This window comes from Portunus trituberculatus, chromosome 28 (genome assembly GCF_017591435.1).
Source record: "Portunus trituberculatus isolate SZX2019 chromosome 28, ASM1759143v1, whole genome shotgun sequence".
In the NCBI taxonomy this organism is placed as follows: Eukaryota; Metazoa; Arthropoda; class Malacostraca; order Decapoda; family Portunidae; genus Portunus; species Portunus trituberculatus.
In genome coordinates, this window is record NC_059282.1 from 12211056 (window position 1) to 12230855 (window position 19800).

The following is a 19800-nucleotide window of genomic DNA, read 5'->3' on the forward strand; positions in this document are numbered from 1 at the left end:
CCGCCAGCAACACTATCGCCATACAAGGAGGCTGGTCATGGTTCCCTCACACTCGCCTCGGACCTTTCCCCACTTCTGCTATTTACGACAGATAAGCACCACCTATTCGGGGACTCGATACAAAAGACGCGTCACCACACTCTGACATAGCTTTCACAGTACGGATGATGGTCGAGAGCTTAATTAATGTTTGACAACAGTGCTAAATGAGGCGGGAATACTATTTTCATGCCATCTGCTCTTCTAATCTTGCTAACTGCATGCCTCTTCTCCTCCTGAGGCTTCGCTGTACAATACTTTCTTCAATGTCTCACCCATATTCTGTTCTTATTCTCCATTATTTATTTTTTTCTGGCAAACTCTGGAACTCCCTGCCGCCTTCTGTATTTTCACCTTCCTATGACTTGAACTCTTCTAAGCGGAAAGTTTCAAGCAACTTATCCTCTGATTTCGATTAATGCTTTTGACTATATATATATATATATATATATATATATATATATATATATATATATATATATATATATATTTTTTTTTTTTTACGTCAAGGCCGATAGCGCCTGTAGGCACACTTGAAGAGTGTATGGAAAGCGCTGTTCAGCTTCCGCCCATTAGTGGCGCAGCAATTTTATTTATAGTGGTATCCATATTAGGGCCCATATCACCGCCCAAGCTCATATCTTGGGTGTAACCACCTACAACCTGGGTATCATGGTGACATGTAGGTAACTTTAAACCACTCGACAAATGGCAAAGTGTTTAAGGCTGTACGTGGTGGGATTCAAACCTACGTGTGGACGTCTGCCCAATCCCACGCTCACCACTTTATCCACTACTCCTATGTCGACCAGCACTTCATTTTTGGTCTTTTATGTATATATATATATATATATATATATATATATATATATATATATATATATATATATATATATATATATATATATATATATATATATATATATATATATATATATATATTGTTGCCCTTGGCAGGTGCACCTCCTATATAGGTGAGACCATATTGTTTTCTTTTTCTGATATATTTTCGTTGGCCTTGGCCAATACTCTTAAAAATGCTTCATATTTAGAATTACGTAAAGGTTAAAGAAGAAATGTGGATGCGATAAACGAAGCTACTTACCAGATACCTGATAGATTATGCAGCATATGATACCACACCTTTAGACACCTGCACATTGTGGCAAAGCGTTACTCACCTTCCTCTGGTGCCAACAGAGCCAACACGAGGTTCCGGATGGCAGTAGTCCGGCGATTTCTTTACGTAGATCAGATCATCGCGGGAGAAGCGGGACACGGCGGGGCTGGCGGGCAGGAGGCGGAGTCTCGGTCCCGCAGACACGGCGCGCACCTCCACGCCTGATAAGTATCGTCGGTACAGCCGCTCCCCCGCCTGTGGGAGGAAAGGAAACCAGTTCTCGTAATCTTTATTGCAATGAAAACACGCCTGATTGTTTCATTCGAGATGTTTGTCTCTTTCTTTTTTGTGTTTCGCGTGTTTAGTTTTTTTTTTATTATCTTTTTGTTGTTTTAATGTGACTGTTAATGTTTAGAAAAAGTGTTTTAAATGTTCTTTTCCAGGTTCGGTGATTTTTATACGCGTCTTAATGTTTTTTTTTTTTTTTGTTAATGTCCTTACTTTAGATTAGCCAAGTTTAGTTACTTTTTTTTCCTTCATGGCAAAGAGGTGATACTTTCGCTTTCAGTGTTGTAATTTTAAGTTCATATGATATTCACTTAATTTCTTTTACTTTCGCTCGAGGCTGACGATGCGTAGCTTAGAAAAACTAATATGCATTATACGCTCAGTCTTTTGTTTTCTTTTGCGTATGTAATAATTCTATTTTGTTAGCATTTTGGGCCTTACGTCAATCATAAGCTACATTTAGCAGGATGTAAAGATGTGGCACAAGCCTCGCTTCATGTGAAGGCATATCATGCAAGGCAGTCAGAAGCGCCAATTTCCCGCCCTCCCTCATCCCTGTCCCGTCCCTGCCTCCGGGATCCCCTCTTATCACACTCGCTTCCTGTCAAATTTGCATTCTCGCTCCTCCACTCTTGTTGAATCCGCTCACAGGGCAGTAAGTGGCTGCTGTTCACCTGTGTGTTGTGCGATGCTGCTGTGGACGCTTCATAATTAGCGCAGCCATCATAGTTATTGTTAAATGATCACTAGCAGTAATAGAAGTTGTTTGATATATTTCTGCTTTACTTCTATCTTGCTACTACTGTTATTACTACTTATATTAATATTGTTGCTACTACTACTACTACTACTACTACTACTACTACTACTACTACTACTACTACTACTACTACTACTACTACTACTACTACTACTACTACTACTACTACTACTACTACTACTACTACTACTACTACTACTACTACTACTACTACTACTACTACTACTACTACTACTACTACTACTACTACTACTACTACTACTACTACTACTACTACTACTACTACTACTACTACTACTACTACTACTATGCACTACTTCAGTGTTGTATTAAGCTGACGGGGAAAGACTTCCTTAGTTAATTGATACAAAGCACTTAGAGCTCACTAAGAATAATAATGATCGTTTCTGCAGGTATCGCTGCCTCCTCCACTGACTGATGATCAGCGCACTGTACTTGCAAACATGTCAAAATGGGCAGTTTATGTGATTGATGCACTGCTGCTCATGTCAAAATATCAACGTTCTGAAGCAATGAAGCTTGGAATAACTTCTCTCAAAAGCAAAATAGAATTAGATAAATAAATAAATGAATAAATGCATTGATATTCATGTTCCGTTTTCTGCCTGTACATTATTTTAAATGTTAAATTATTTATTCAATTCAACTTAAAGGTTTTTACTTACGTACTTGTACAAAATGTCATAAATATACATGTGCTAGTAGTTTACAGGCATTGCATAAGTTATTATGCAGAAACATAGAAGCTTTCATCATGAGAATGTTCATATTGCTTACATTTGAAGAGTAGCAGTGCATATACAAGGGGAGCCAGACGCATATTGTTTAGACAGGCGCCGCCGCTGCCTCGTCAACACCTCAGTACTGGGACGCGTGATCCATCCTGCTGGCACTATATGGCCTGAGCAAGTCTTAGCAACCAGCCTCTGCCCTTCCTCGCATTAGTGTGGCTGTGGCAGACTGACCGGTGGTATTATTATCTGTTTATGCTTGTGGAGGTTCTGGTTGTGTTCATGAAGGTGTCTATTAGAAGATTCGTTTGAACTACCGCCTCGTATCACCTTTAAGTTCTAGTTTTTACCTGTGGGTTAATGATTAGCTTTGCCACTCACCTGTTGTACAAGTTGGCCCATTAAAAATAGAATAATTCATTGCCTGAAGAAATTCGCATAACAAAGTTTGCTCTACCTTTTAATAGCTTTTCAAATTTTTCTTTTTATTTAGCTGCGCGTGACTAATTAAGGACAACATTTGCATTTCTTGGCGGTCAGGTCATTAGGACTCGTTTGTTTAATGGGCATGACAATGATGTTTACTTGTGCGTTAATGAAGAACTAGTAATTGTATGTGTGATCAGCAGGATACCATTTACCACCTGAGTTCATTAGTAAGAGTAATCACCTGGGAATAATTAATCATGCACGTGTACTTACCGAGGTGTAATAGGAAGCCAGTACCAAATAGTGTAAAAGATTAGCTACGCACGTTCTCAATCACCCACCCAGAGGGGAAACTCACTACCCACCTGTCTGTCTAATCAACGCTGCCACTCACGCAATTCTTAATACCTTTTTTGATGTGGCCAGTTGTGTAGGTAAGTAATTAGGTTCAACACTGCTAATTAAGATTCACTATTCACTTGGATGCATGTATAATTAAGTTTAATAAGGATAATTGACCTTCGCATTTTACTACGACGCAAATAAGTAAGGTAAAAACTAAAACAAAGTTTTGCTCTTCATTTTGACATAAGTGATTAAGGAAGTGCGATTAGCTTTACTAATCAGCTGAACATAAGTAACTTAATGTAGTACTAATAATTCCTTTTTAAGTTATACATAGACGTAAATAATTCAATTTACTATTCAAGACATGACAAGTTAAACTTCCTAACCTTACTGGGCACACATAATAAACCTTTTATCAATATTATAACTAAACATGTATTTTAATACGTGGGAAAAAAAATAATCTCAGTGCATTAGAAACGAAAAAAAAAAATCTCCCTAATTTATACTCCTTCCAAACAAAGAATGAAGTTAAACGTGGAAGACAACAACACGAATCCATTAAGGAGAAAGAGCTCTATGATTTCCCGCTTGATTAAGAAAAACAAAAACTGTATAGACTTAGAAAAAATAAATAAGTAAATAAACAGTAGACACAGAAGCACCAACCTGTGTGAAGCTCGGCAGCGCCTTCCAGCAAGTCTTTATGTTGCAGGAGCCTGAGACGCCGTGACACTTGCACTGGGTGGAGAGAGACGACTTCACTACCTGGGGGAGAAAATTTTGGAGACATTAGTTGTTTGAGAGAGAGAGAGAGAGAGAGAGAGAGAGAGAGAGAGAGAGAGAGAGAGAGAGAGAGAGAGAGAGGGGGGGCATAGGAAGATAAAAGGAACTAAACATGTAGCTGAGGGTTCTATATCGCCTCTCTCTCTCTCTCTCTCTCTCTCTCTCTCTCTCTCTCTCTCTCTCTGAACTTCTCATCCTTAGGCGTCACTTAAGAGCAAGTAACATCTATGCATTTCCTTTCTCTCTTTCTGCATTTACTCTTGTGCCTTCCCTTCCCTAATTACCCGAACTCTAGCACCTCATAATGCCGAGTCCTACTGGGACGATGAAGGATAAGAACCTTGATGAAAAATTATGCTTTTATAAACTGATTCGATACAGGTTTGACGGGTTTTCCAGAGAGAGAGAGAGAGAGAGAGAGAGAGAGAGAGAGAGAGAGAGAGAGAGAGAGAGAGAGAGACGTGCCTAGATATGAGAAATGTTCCTGATTTGCTATTTACCTGTTCCTGAAAATACTTTCTTTCTTTCTCTCTCTCTTTCTCTCTCTCTCAACTCTTCTAACTCTCTGAAAGAATATAAGGAAGGAAAAACTCGAAATAGTGATTGAGAATGAGATGTACCGTGCGTTTGGTTCTCGCCGTCCAGTAACAGGGAGGGGAACAAAAACAAGGGGTATGAGATTGACTGCCAGAGAGAGAGAGAGAGCGAGAGAAGAGGGGAGAAATAACAAGCGAGAGAGAGGAGCCAGAAAAATAGAATATCGATAGAGATGTGAGGGTGAGGCAAGATTAGTGGCTTAATCAGAGAGAGAGAGAGAGAGAGAGAGAGAGAGAGAGAGAGAGAGAGAGAGAGAGAGAGAGAGAGAGAGAGAGAGAGAGAGAGAATTTCCACCTTTGCTGACAGACAGGTATCTAAATAATGAAGATAAAAAAGAGTAGGAGTAAGAATAAGTGGAGGAAGAGGAGGAGGAGGAGGAGTAGGAGAAGAAGAAGGAGTGGGAGGAGGAATATATAAAGGAATACAAAGGAACACAAACAACAGCATACTTTGAGGTCCTGACTAGGCTGTTTATATCAATACTATACTACAATGACCACTGGTGAAAGGGACAGGAGAGAAAAGTAGGCGGCTTAAGACCAGAGTGAAAGGAGGAGGAGGAGGAGGAGGAGGAGGAGGAGGAGGAGGAGGAGGAGGAGGAGGAGGAGGAGGAATAGAAAAGACCAGTGCAATGTTTACTGGGTTTTAAATTTATTAACTATAAAACTCCCAGATCGTTTTTGCCATCATCATTTTTGAAGGTTCATTATCTGTTTTGTAATTATCTAACGAATTACTATTTTCAGCACGTAGTAAGTAGCATTTATCGAAATTAGAGTTCATAAGGCAGTACCTATTAGACCATTCAATAAGAGTGTCTCCTGATACACCGTGAGCTTTAATTCTATATGGGAGGTGCTTATGAGGGGGAGATCAAAATAATCTCTACCTAGTGCCCTGGTATCATCATATATATATACACACGCAGTGAAAATGTTCAGCGAATCATTAACTGCATCTATTTTTTCCTTGTAAAAGTAAACACGTGCTAGAAAATGAGTTGTGATGCAGGGTTGTAGTGGATGGTAGACATTCAAAACATTTTCTCAGTAAATATGAATCTAAAGTGGTAGTGTAGGTTCTCAGCAAGTTGGATTTCATTGCCAAAGTATTTGCTATTTTTCAAGACGGAGGAGAAGGAGGAGGAGGAAGAGGAAGAGAGGAGGAGGAGGAGAGAAGGAGAACGAGAAGGAGGAGGAGGAGGAAGAGGAAGAAGAAAAGGAGAAGAAGAAGAACAACAACAACAACAACAAGAATAGTAATAATAACAATAACAGTACTAACTACAATAATAATAAACACTTAAATAAAAAATAAAAAGAAGAAAATGACGTACAGATAATATCAAACAAACAGACAGACAGCCAGAGAAAGATAGCAGGAGTAACATATTGAACAGAAAAAACTGTCAGCAGATACGTAGCGAAGCAATGAACAGGCAGACGGACAGACAGACAAGCGATAGACAGAGAGATAGGATGCAGTAACTTGCGGGTGATTCCTATAGGTAAGCGGGAACAGGCAGGTAGGAAGCGCATCACCCCCTCCTACTCCCCGCCCCCTCCATTAGCACCCACCCCTTCCAGACTCGTCAAGCCAGACAGGCCCGCGGGAGGCAGTCATGCAAGTAGCTCTCTCTCTCTCTCTCTCTCTCTCTCTCTCTCTCTCTCTCTCTCTCTCTCTCTCTCTCTCTCTCTCTCTCTCTCTCTCTCTCTCTCTCTCTCTCTCTCTCTCTCTCTCTCTCTCTCTCTCTCTGTACAGCGTCCAGTTATTACCATTATCATAATCATTGCCTTTATTGCTAGTTTTATTTTTTGTGTGTCATAATTATTTGCTTATCGAATTTTGTTTATATATGTCTTTATTTCTGTATGATGTAAGGCTCTAAACCTGTTGTAAAGTGAGAGAGAGAGAGAGAGAGAGAGAGAGAGAGAGAGAGAGAGAGAGAGAGAGAGAGAGAGAGAGAGAGAGAGAGAGAGAGAGAGAGAGAGAGAGAGAGATTGATTGCTATCGTACATGTTTTGGAAATATATCTTAGAGTTTTCTGTTGTTTATTCTTATGTTTTATGGTTCAAAAGCCAAAGAAGAATTGGTCTCTGGGATAAAGAAGCCACATTTCAATAAGTCTGCAATTATGAAATACTCTAGAATGCACGGATAACGTTCAGTAGTGTATCAAAAGTAATAAAAGATGTCTCAGAAGACTGTCTCAGATTTCTTTAATCTCATATTGATTTTCCTGTGATAGAATTCTCTGGGATAAAGAAGCCACATTTCAATAAGTCTGTGGATCGTGTTTGCCATGTTCCTATGTGCATGTGGGAACTGTTTGTCATATCATTAGACTTATGGATGTTGTTGGTCATAAGAACACCTCCATCACCAACAAGAAAAGCAGCAGCAGCAACAACAACAACAACAACAACAACAACAACAACAACAACAATATGAATAATTTAACTATGTATATATTAGGCTGGCAATCTCATATGGGGAAGCCTGAACAAGGCACCACTCATTCATGCACACTCTTAATACTGTCTGGCCATGGTGGAATGGGAAAGACTCGTGAACCAAAGGAACTCAGGCACAGCATACCGCGACAAGATCAATAATAAAGATATATATGTAAATCATGGACACAATATAGCATTTTCCTTCGTCACACACACACACACACACACACACACACACACACACACACACACACACACACACACACACACACACACACACACACACACACACACACACACACACACACACACACACACGTAAGGAGGTATGTTCTGGTATACAGAGTTAAAGAGAACAAACACACATGGTATAACGCTACATGTGCGAAGGCTAAGAAGAGAAAGGATGTTACTTGAAGAAATCAAGGAAGCAGAGAAATTAAGAGAATAAGAAGCAATATAATGAGGCACGAAATGAATATATTTGAATAAGGAGGGAGGAGGAGGAGAGAAAGTTTGAAAAGGATGTTGTAGAAAGATGAGGAGAGGAACCCAAGCTATTCTACAAGTATATGAATGGAAAAAATGACATGACGAGCCGAGACACCATCACTAAGTTAACAAAGGGAAGCACGGTACATGAAACAACGGGAGACATAAGTGAACTGATGAATGTGAGCTTCAGATCATTATCTAATGCAGAAGGGGATTTTATGGAAAAAAACGACGAACTGACGCAGGAAGGGTTAGGAAACATCATGGTGCATAAACAAGAAATTAATAAATTACTAGAAAAGGTAGATGTAAGAAAAGTAATGGGGCCAGATGGAGTGTCAGGATGGACACTGAAAATATGTAGAAAACAAATGGCAGATCCAGCAGCTCATTAACGGAAGGGAAAGTACCAATGGAATGGAAAAGAGAAAATATAGTCCCAATATATAAAGGAAGGAAAAAAACCAAGCCCTTGAATTATAGACCTCTGTCACTGACAAGTGTTGTGGGAAAGCTCTGTGAAATTGTGATTAAAGATTATCTGCGGGAAAATGAAATCATAAATAACTCCCAATTTGGATTTAGAAGGTGAAGATCCTGTATAACAAATTAACAAAGTTTCTCTGCACGGGTGACAGATGAGGTACAACGGAGAGATGGATAGGTGGACACAGTGTATTTAGATATTAATAAAGAGTAGCACATAGAAGATTCTTATGGAAAATAGAATACGTAGGAGGATGAAATGAAATGAGGACAGTGATAAGAGACATCCCCTCAAGTTGGAGCACAGTAACTAGTGACGTACCACAAGGGTCAGTGCTGGCACCAATAATGTTTCAGATTTATATCAACGATATACATACACGAGAACCTGAGTAGTTACATAAATTTGTTTGCTGATGATGTGAAGCCCCTTGAGAATAATAAGAAACAATGAAGATTGTGTGGAATTGCAGAGAGATATCGATACGATCTGGGGATGGAGTCTGAAGTGGAAATTAGAATTTAATGCCAAAAACATGTCATGTGATGGATATGGGTAAAAGTAATAGAAGGCTGACGTGGGAGTACAGAATGGGGCAAGAGATTATAATGAAAAAGAAGGAAGAGAGAGACCTGGGAGCGATTATATAAGATACCCTGTCCTCAGAAAGGCACATAAATGGGTTATTTGCTTCAACATATAAGACATTAACATATATCAGGGTGGCATTTAACTACCTGAATAAGAGTATGATTAAGATCATAACCACGATGATAAGACCTATACTTGAATAAGCTGCAGTGGTGTGGTCACCACACATGCAAAAATAGGACATCAGAAAACTAGAAAGAATCCAAAGGATGGCCACAAAAATGGTGCCGAAATACCTTCCTTATGAAGATAGACTAAAGGAAATGAAACTACTAACTTTGGAGGATAGACGGGAGAGAGGAGATCTGATAACTATGTACAAGTTAGTGAACTGTATGGAAAAGATAGATAGACATGATTTGACATGACATGTTTGAAGATGGAGAAAGGCGGACAAAGGAAACCTCAAAGAAGATTACGAAAAGTCAATGTTTGAGAAACTTAAAAAGTTTAGTTTTCCACATAGGACGGTGGACATCTGGAACAGCCTGAGTGCAAGATTGTAACAGCAGAGAGTGTGCATAAATGTAAGAAAATTTTGGATAAAACTAGATACGGAAACAGGTCACAATGAGCCCCGCTCGAACCCTGTAATATCCAACTAGTTAAACTAGGTACAATTAGGTAAATACACACACACACACACACACACACACACACACACACACACACACACACACACACACACACACACACACACACACACACACACACACACACACACAGCTGTTTACTCCGACATGCCAGAGGGAGTGAACAGCTTCATAAATCTGTTTGCGGACAATGCGAAACTGTGCAGAGTTATAAAGCAAAAAGAGGATTGTGAAATACTGCACGAAGACCTAAATAAGATCTGGAAATGGAGAAAAAGTGGGAGATGGAGTTCAATGTGGACAAAAGCCATGTCATGGAAATAGGAAAGAGTGAAAGACGACCAGTGGGAATCTATAAGATGGGAGATGGAGTAGAACTAGAGAAAGTAAAAAAGGAAAAGGACTTAGGAGTGACGATGGAAGAAAACAATCAACCAGTAAGCCATATTGATAGAATTTTCAGAGAGACATATAATTTGCTAAGGAATATTGGATTAGCATTTCACTACATGGACAAAGAAATACTGAAGAAATTAATAAGTACTATAATAAGACCCAGATTGGAATATGCAGGAGTAGTATGGACCCCCCTTAAAAAAAACACATAAGGAAGTTGGAGAAACTACAAAAAATGGCTACAAGAATGGTTCCAAAATTTGAAGGGATGACATATGAGGAGAGACTAAAGGGTATATATCTACCAACCCTGGAACAGAGAAGGGAGAGAGGGGATCTGATACAAGTTTATAAATTGATTAACGGAATGGACCAAGTGGATAATGAAAAACTGATCCTGAGAGAAGAATATGACACTCGAAGCACAAGATCGCATAGTAAAAAACTGAGGAAGGGAAGATGTCTGAGAGATGTTAAAAAAATATAGTTTCTCGGAAAGATGTGTTGAGACGTGGAACAGTTTGAGTGAGGAAGTGGTGTCAGCAAAGAGTGTGTTTTTAAAGAAAAACACTGGAGACGGGACCACACGAGCGTAAAACCCAGGTCCTGTAAAACTACAACTAGGTAAATACAACTAGGTAAATACACACACACACACACACACACACACACACACACACACACACACACACACACACACGGCAATTACAAGGTGAACACTAGCTTGTCCGGTGAAGCAGAAGGTATGAAAGATATTTCAATTTTGCGGGTGAGGCATTAGGACTAGCCAGACGATAAGACATCTTGATCAGAAGAGATAGAGGGAAGGGAACAGGTAATCATTAGAATCGCATGTTCTTTTGTGCATACTTTTTTTCCTTGGCCAACATTATTCCCTTCTTGTGAAGCGGGAGGATATTTTGCAGTGTGCGTGTGCGTGTGCGTGTGAATGTTTCACTGTTTGATCTGCTGCAGTCTCTGACGAGACAGCCAGACGTTACCCTACGGAGCGAGCTCAGAGCTCATTATTTCCGATCTTGGGATAGGCCTGAGACCAGGCACACACCACACACCGGGACAACAAGGTCACAACTCCTCGATTTACATCCCGTACCTACTCACTGCTAGGTGAACAGGGGCTACACGTCAAAGGAGACACACCCAAATATCTCCACCCGGCCGGGGAATCGAACCCCGGTCCTCTGGCTTGTGAAGCCAGCGCCCTAACCACTGAGCTACCGTGTGTGTGTGTGTGTGTGTGTGTGTGTGTGTGTGTGTGTGTGTGTTTGTAACCGTGGGAGAGGAGAAAAAGAAATTAGACGGTTTATTGGTGTTGTTCTGATAATGTACGTATTATTGCAAGATCAGATCTCTCTCTCTCTCTCTCTCTCTCTCTCTCTCTCTCTCTCTCTCTCTCTCTCTCTCTCTCTCTCTCTCTCTCACCAAAATTACCATTATGGAAACAGCCAGATGCAGTCTTGAAGGTAGACTGCTACTACTACTACTACTACTACTACTACTACTACTACTACTACTACTACTACTACTACTACTACTACTACTACTACTACTACTACTACTACTACTACTACTACTACTACTACTACTACTACTACTACTACTACTACTACTACTACTACTACTACTACTACTACTACTACTACTACCCTTTTTATGCACGAGAGAAAGCACTTGACTGCTGGTTCCCGAAAAGAAAAGTAAAGTTAACCAAAATTAAGGAAAAAAATCCCTCTTAAAAGAAGTCAAGTCGTAGGAAGACCGAAATACAGAAGCAGGTAGGGAGTTCCAGAGTTTACCAGAGAAAGGTATGGATGATTGAGAGCACTGGTTAACTCTTGCGTTAGGGAGTTGGACAGAATAGGAATGAGAGGAAGAAGAAAGCCTTGTGCAGCGAGGCCGCAGGAGGACGGGAGGCATGCAGTTAGAAAGTAGAACAGTTAGCATGAAAATAGCGGTAAAAGAGATAAAGAGATGTAACATTCCGGCGGTGAGAAAGAGGCTGAAGACAGTCAGTCAGAGGAGGGGAGTTGATGAGACGAAAAGCTTTTGATTCCACTCTATCTATAAAGCTGTGTAAGTGAAACCCCCTAACATGCGAAGAGTACTCCATACAAGGCCCTAGTACAGAGTTAGCAGTTGGAGGGGAGAGGAAAACTGGCGGAGACGCCGCAAAACGCCTAACTTCATAGAAGCTGTTTTAGCAAGAGATGAGATGTGAAGTTTCCAGTTAAGATTATGAGTAAAGGACAGACCGATCGGGTATTCAGTGCGGAAGAGGGAGACAGTTGAGTGTCATTAAAGAAGAGGGGATAGTTGTCTGGAAGGTTGTGTCGAGTTAATGGATGGAGGAATTGAGTTTTTGAGGCATTGAAAACTACTAAATTTTCTCTGCCCCAATTGGAAATCTTAGAAAGATTGGACGTCAGGCGTTCCGTGGCGTCCCTGAAGGGCTGGTCGTCTTTGAAAGGACGTGGAAAGATGTAGGGTGTTATCATCAGCGTAGGAGTGGATAGGGCAAGAAGTTTGGTTAAGAAGGTCATTAATGAATAAAAGAAAGAGAGTGGGTGACAGGACAGAACACTGAGGAACACCACTATTAATAGATTTATGAGAAGAACAGTGGCCGTCTACCACAGTAGCAATAGAATGGTTGGAAAGGAAACTTGAGATAAAGTTGCAGAGAGAAGGAAAGAAACCGTAGTAGGGCAGTTTGGAGATCAAAGCTTTGTGCCAGACTCTGTCAAAAGTTTTTGATATTTCTAACGCGACAGCAAAAGTTTCACCGAAATCTCTAAATGAGGATGACCAAGATTCAGTAAGGAAAGCCAGAAGATCATCAGTAGAGCGACCTTGACGGAAGCCATACTGGCGATCAGACAGAAGATTGTGAAGTGAAAGATGTTTGAGAATCATCCTATTGAGGATAGATTAAAAAAATTAAGACAAGCAAGAGATTAAAGGCACGGTAGTTTGAGGGATTAGAACGGTCATCCGTTTTAGGAACAGGCTGAATGTAGGCAAACTTCCAGCAAGAAGAAAAGGTAGAAGTTGTTAGACATTGTTGAAAGAGTTTGGCAAGGTGCAAGCACGGAAGCACAGATTTTTAGAACAATATGAGGGAGCCCATCAGGTCCGTATGCCTTCTAAGTGTTTAGAGCAGCGAGGGCATGGAAAATATCATTACGAAGAATTTTGATTGAAGACATAAAATAGTTAGAGGGAGAAGGAGAGGAAGGGACAAGCCCAGAATTATCCAAGGTGGAGTTGTTAGCAAAGGTCTGAGAGAAGAGTTCAGCTTTAGAGACAAGAGATGGCAGTGGTGTCATCAGGCTGAAATAAAGGAGGGAAAGATGAAGAAGTGAAGTTATTAGAGATTTTTTTTGGCCAGAAGTCACGAGGGAAGTTAGAGTTTGAAAAATTTTGACATTTTCTATTTATGAAGGATTGTTTGGCAAGTTGAAGAACAGACTTGGCATGATTCCGGGCAGAAATATAAAGTGCATGAGATTCAGGAGATGGAAGGCTCAAGTACCTTTTGTGGGCAACCTCTCTATCATGTATAGCACGAGAACAGGCTGAGTTAAACCAAGGTTTAGAAGGTTTAGGTTGAGAGAAAGAATGAGGAATGTACGCCTCCATGGCAGACACTCTCACCTCTGTTATGCGTTCAGCACACAGAGATGGGTCTCTGACACGGAAACAGTAATCATTCCAGTGAAAATCAGCATAATACCTCCTCAGGTCCCTCCAGCTGGCAGAGGCAAAACGCCAGAGGCACCTCCGCTTTGGGAGATCCTGAGGAAGGATTGGGGAAATAGGAAAAGATACAGAAATGAGATTGTGATCGGAGGAGCCTAATGGAGATGAAAGGGTAACAGCATAAGCAGAAGGATTAGTAGTAAGGAAGAGATCAAGAATGTTTGGCGTGTCTTCAAGACGGTCAGAAATACGAGTAGGGTGTTGCATCAGTTGCTCTAGGTCATGGAGGATAATAAAGTTGAAGGCTACTACCATTACTATTACTATCACTATTACTACTATTACTACTACTACTGCTACTACTACTACTATTACAACTACTACTACTACTACTACTACTACTACTACTACTACTACTACTACTACTACTACCACCAACAACAACAAACCGTCAGTCACCACCACTACTACCACCTCAACACTCACCCTTCTTCCAACTCTATTGTTATGTTGATTCATAATCGTGACGGCGGGATCCTGTTGCCTCCTCCTTCCTTTCTTTTTTCTCCTCCGTCCCTTCTTCCTCCTCCTCCTGCTGCTGCCCACCCTCGTCCTCCTCCTCGGTGCCTTGGCTCTCTGCTCATCCTCCCTGCGTCTGCTTCTTGATTTTCTTCTCGTGTTTTTGTGTTGCACGTTTCTCTCCGTCGTTGAGCGAAAGGAGAAAGGCTCGACTTCCCTGTTATGACGTGGGCTATTACTCCATCCCTCTCCCTCTTCTTGTTCGTCTTCATATCCTTCATCAGTTGTCTCCTCATCCTCCTCCTCTTCTTCCTCTTCCTCCTCGTCCTCGTCTTCCTCCTCTTGTCTTCGTCTGTGTCTTCTGGTTGCCCGGCGTTCTCGTTCCTATGTAAAGGAAGCAATAATCGTTAGAAGCCGTTGAGTTTGTAAGAAAAAGATTCATCTGGTACGAGCTTTCCGTGTGGTCTCATTATAGAAAGAAATTATGAACTTGTCAATGGGCAATAACTCAGTTCACAAGCACGTTATGTGTATTATCTGAGTCCACTTCTTTGAATTTACGAACATTCTGAAGTGTCTCGTTTCGACAGCTTGCTAGTATGAGGGTTCCAGCAGAGTTGTATATAATGGTGTTTAGCTGAAGACCATGGGCGTTGTGGTAATAAGATTGCTGGGAACATTGTTGTCTGGGAAAAGTATATTGAATGTTTGTTGTTCCAGATTTTGATCAGTGTTGGTACAGGGAAGTGTGGTTGGGAGAAGGACTATTTTGATAAGAATTTCTAATAAACTTGAGTAGTACAGGATAGTTAAATTTTTGATGTTTTGATAGTTGTGTGTGGCTGATACAGATAGTGTTATTTTCAGTGGTGGTAAAAGAAAATATGGGAAAAACAATAAATATAGAATCTTACGTAACTGGAGTGACAGACGATACATTTATGCTTTTGATGTTTGGATGATAAGGAGAGTGTGGCTGGAGCAGATGAGAGTGGTTGGTAGTGGTGCAGGGAGGAGGTTGGAGAGAAAAATTTGAAGTGTAGAATCTTAAGAAACTGGAATGTTTGAATATGAAATTAGCTTTTAGGTGTTTGGATGATGACTTGTGTGTGGCCGGTGCAGACAGATTAATGGCCAGTGGAGCTACAGGGAAACGAAAACGATGGGAGGTAAATATTTAAAACTGGAATGCAAGAAGTTATTGAAATTAAATATGTTTTTTTATTACAAGTTGTGGATGGCTGAAGTATCTAAGATTACACTTGATGTTGGTGCAAGAATGCATGATGAAGAGAATAGCTCATGAACAAAACAAAGAAGTAGGAATATCAGATTGTATCACAGGTATTCCTAGCAGTGTGAAGGGCGCGTTTAAGTCATGTGTTGGCCCAGGTCAGGCATAACTATGCACGATTTTGCACTGATAGAAGATGTAAGATAAAAATAGTACTAGGCATATATATATATATATATATATATATATATATATATATATATATATATATATATATATATATATATATATATATATATATATATATATATATATATCAAATTATATGCAAAGAACGCAAACTTTCTTAATAAATCAACGAATAAGAGGTTCGTAATAATGGAGGAATATAAAGGTTTTAGTTCATCAAAGGAATAAATTTAAAATACATTAACTTTAATTACTGAGTCATCACAGCATTATTAGACTTGCACAATAAAAACATCTCTTGAAATTATAGTTCTCTCTCTCTCTCTCTCTCTCTCTCTCTCTCTCTCTCTCTCTCTCTCTCTCTCTCTCTCTCTCTCTCTCTCTCTCTCACACACACACACACACACACACACACACACACACACACACACACACACACACACACACACACACACACACACACACACACACACACACACACACACACACACACACACACACACACACACACACACACACACACACACACACACACACACACACACATACACACACACACACAGATACACTGATGATACAAGAATATATGATTATAGTGCGGGGAAATATAGCTCTCGTGTCTTGACTAAATAATAATTAACACAAGAGCACATGGGGGAAAAAGTTGTTGAAAGCAGTACATGGTCTTGAAAATAATGAGGGCAGGGTACTCGGGTAAACTAGAATATACTGTCTACGTAAATATTATCAGCCCTGACATGAGTATCGATAATGTAGTGGTGCGGAGGTAAAATAATTGCCCTGAGAACGTGGTGACTTTTTGAGAATAACAATTTACCTCGAGTTGTCCAAAAATAGGGAAGACTTACTAATCCAGCCTTCATCTCTGGGATCTAATTGGTCCTCTGGTACCTAATTGGACGGAGAAAGGACGATGTTGACTGATAATGATTGTGTTTACGTTAATTTGTACTTTTATCTTATCTGAATGTGTGTCTGTGAGATTGCATTTGTCTTTGTGTGTGTGTGTGTGTGTGTGTGTGTGTTTTGGGGGTTGGGTTCGTCCTCTTCTGAGTTCTGTGTCACTGCAAAAGAAACCTAATTGCTTCTTGTCTTTTTATCTATTTGTTTCTCCTTTTTTCTTGTTTGTTTAACGCTTCTTTTTAAGTTTTCATTCATATTTTCTTTTCTTTTTCAATTTTCGTCTCAGCTTGCTTCTGTACATCTTTATTTATATTTTCCTTCCGCAGTTTGCTATTCTTTTGTGTTCCTTTATGTTCTAACTTCACCACCGCCACCACCACCATCATCACCTCCTCTTTCTCCTCCTCCTCTCCTCCTAAAACGGGAATCCAGTCTTCTCACCTAATCTCTCAGTCTGGGCAACCTATCACAGTTTAAGTCTGCATTTTTTTTCCCATCAGTCAGTTAAACACATCGATTTCATTTATATTCATTTGTACTTTAATTTTTCGTTCTTCCTCCTCTCTCTATTCCTTTTCTTGCTTCTCCTCCTTATTCTCTGTTCAATTTTATTTTATTTTTTCGTTTCTTAAATATCCTCTTCTTCTTTCATCATCTCTTCCTCCTACTTTTTTTTTTTCTCTGCTTCCTCCACCTCATCCTCCTTCTCTGTCCAACTTCATTTATTTTGCTTCTATACTCTCCTATTACTTCTTCACCACCACCACCACCACCACCACCACCACCATCCTCCTGTTCGTATACAATAACAATGGTGAAGTCGTGATTATCCTTTAGTTTCTTCTTCTTATCGCTATACTTGTCACAATTAAGAACGATTAGGTCATGCAAACAACCTCCTATTGCCTTTATTAACCACATGTCGCATTAAGACGTATTCGTAATTTCATGGCTTGGTTTCTTTATCCTCAATTATGCATTTTTTTCTTATCATTCATCGCTGTGTTCAATCAGGCGTGAAATCTCCTACTGTTGCCACTATATACAACATTTCTACTATTACTGTTGCTGCTGCTGTTGTTCCTCCTCCTCCTCCTCCTCCTCCTCCTCCTCCTCCTCCTCCTCCTCCTCCTCCTCCTCCTCCTCCTCCTCCTCCTCCTCCTACTACTACTACTACTACTACTACTACTACTACTACTCTCTCTCTCTCTCTCTCTCTCTCTCTGTATTGACAACTTCACTCGTCAATCGTCTTCCGAGGTGTTTTACTGGTAGTAGTAGTAGTAGTAGTAGTAGTAGTAGTAGTGGTGGTGGTGGTAATAGTAATAGTAGCAGCAAAAGCAGACACAGTTTAGTCAAAGTTAATCAATCTCAAAGACGGCAGTGGAAGTGGTGGCGGTGGTGGTGGTGGTGGTGGTAGTGGTGGTTTAGGCAGTGATCTTCGTGATACTGTTAGAGCTGGTATGAACAGTAGAGAGAGAGAGAGAGAGAAGAGAGCGAGAGAGAGAGAGAGAGAGAGAGAGAGAGAGAGAGAGAGAGAGAGAGAGAGAAGGGAAGCAGTAGACATGGGTAGCGGCGGAGTGAGATGTTTAAACTCAGACCTACCAGTCTACCTGAAGAACCTGCTTGTAACTCGTAATTAATATGATAAACCTAACCCTTCTTGTTGTTTTCTTTCTTGCACCTCAGGAAATGAGATATTGGTAGTGGTGGTAGTAGTGGTGGTGGTGGTGGTGGTGGTGGTGAGACAGACAGGCAAGAGGCAGAGAGAGGGAAGAAGTGACCAGAAAATAGCAAAACCAACAGGTGAGAGGGCCGTAGTTCAGGTAGGCATGTTGATCGTATCGGCGGGGCGTGATGAGTACAGCCAGGTAAAGCAATTAGCTGGTGATTGATATACGTGCAGGTAATGAGTGGACAGGTAGTTTGTGGCGCTGATGGTTGTTGTGTTAAGTGGCATGGTTTGAGTGATTGCGGTGGTATTAGTGGTTGTAGTAGTAGTAAAAGTAGTAGTAGTAGTGCTTGTTGTTGTTGTAGTAGTAGTGGTAGCAATAGTAGAAGTAGTGGTTGTAGTGGTTGTAGTGGTTGTAGTCGTAGTAGTGTAGTAGTAGTTGTTGTTTTTGTTGTTGTTGCTCTAGTAGTAGTAGTAGTAGTAGTAGTAGTAGTAGTAGTAGTAGTAGTAGTAGTAGTAGTAGTAGTAGTGGTAGTAGTAGCAGCAGCAGTAGTAGTGGTAGTAGTAGTAGTAGTAGTAGTAGTAAAAGTGAAAGTGTAGTAGTAGTAGTGGTGGTAGTAGTAGTAGTAGTAGGTAGAAGTAAAAGTAGTAGTAGTAGAGGAAGTAGAAGTAGTAGTAATAGAAGTAGTAGTAACAGTAGCAGCAGTAGTAGTAGTAGTAGTAGTAGTAGTAGTAGTAGTAGTAGTAGTAGTAGTAGTAGAAGTAGAGTTTTATGATAGATGCGTATTTGTTTTGCTTCCCTCACGGAGAGAGTGAAAGAGAAGTAATGTGTAGCAATGCCAGCCATGAGACAGTCACACACGGCACCACCAACATGATGAATAGGTAACTGCACCAACATATCAATACCACAACTTCACCTTCACTTGTCGCAACTCTCTAAACACACACAAGAAGTCAAACATCGCCACACAATCTCCCATTACCATAAATTTGAATGCACATAAACTCATCACCATTTAAAAACACTATAAAACAAAAAAAATACAATCATCATCACTATCACCTTTACTTATCACCACCACCACCACCACCACAACCAACACCACCACCTTCACCATCCTTTACCAGCCACCCGCACCAGCAGTCACTCAGCAAGTCAGTTCCCAAGCAGGAATTCTTCAAACAGGTTATTAATGATTAGACTTTGTAAAAAAAAAAAAAAAGAAAGAAAGAAAGAAAAAAGAAAAAGATATTGCCTTCAATTACCGAATGTCGCTAGACGATTAGCATTCAAATTAATGTGTGCTGATTGTGAGAAGAACCGTGAGATTTCGTGGAAGCA

General features: G+C 40.3%; 1 protein-coding gene across 2 annotated transcripts in view; it reads right to left on the minus strand.

Annotated features, from left to right (window-relative positions):
* LOC123510038 (protein Wnt-11b-like) overlaps positions 1 to 19800 on the minus strand; it is a 66581-nt gene that overhangs the window by 9309 nt on the left and 37472 nt on the right. The window contains exons 4-6 of one of the 2 annotated variants that reach the window (XM_045264780.1): positions 14404 to 14820; positions 4406 to 4504; positions 1221 to 1414 (exon numbers count right to left, since the gene is read on the minus strand). In XM_045264780.1, the coding sequence (XP_045120715.1) occupies positions 1221 to 1414; positions 4406 to 4504; positions 14404 to 14820 (710 nt within the window). The remainder of the gene's footprint in view (positions 1 to 1220; positions 1415 to 4405; positions 4505 to 14403; positions 14821 to 19800) is intronic. The other variant, XM_045264781.1, reaches the window with a different exon arrangement.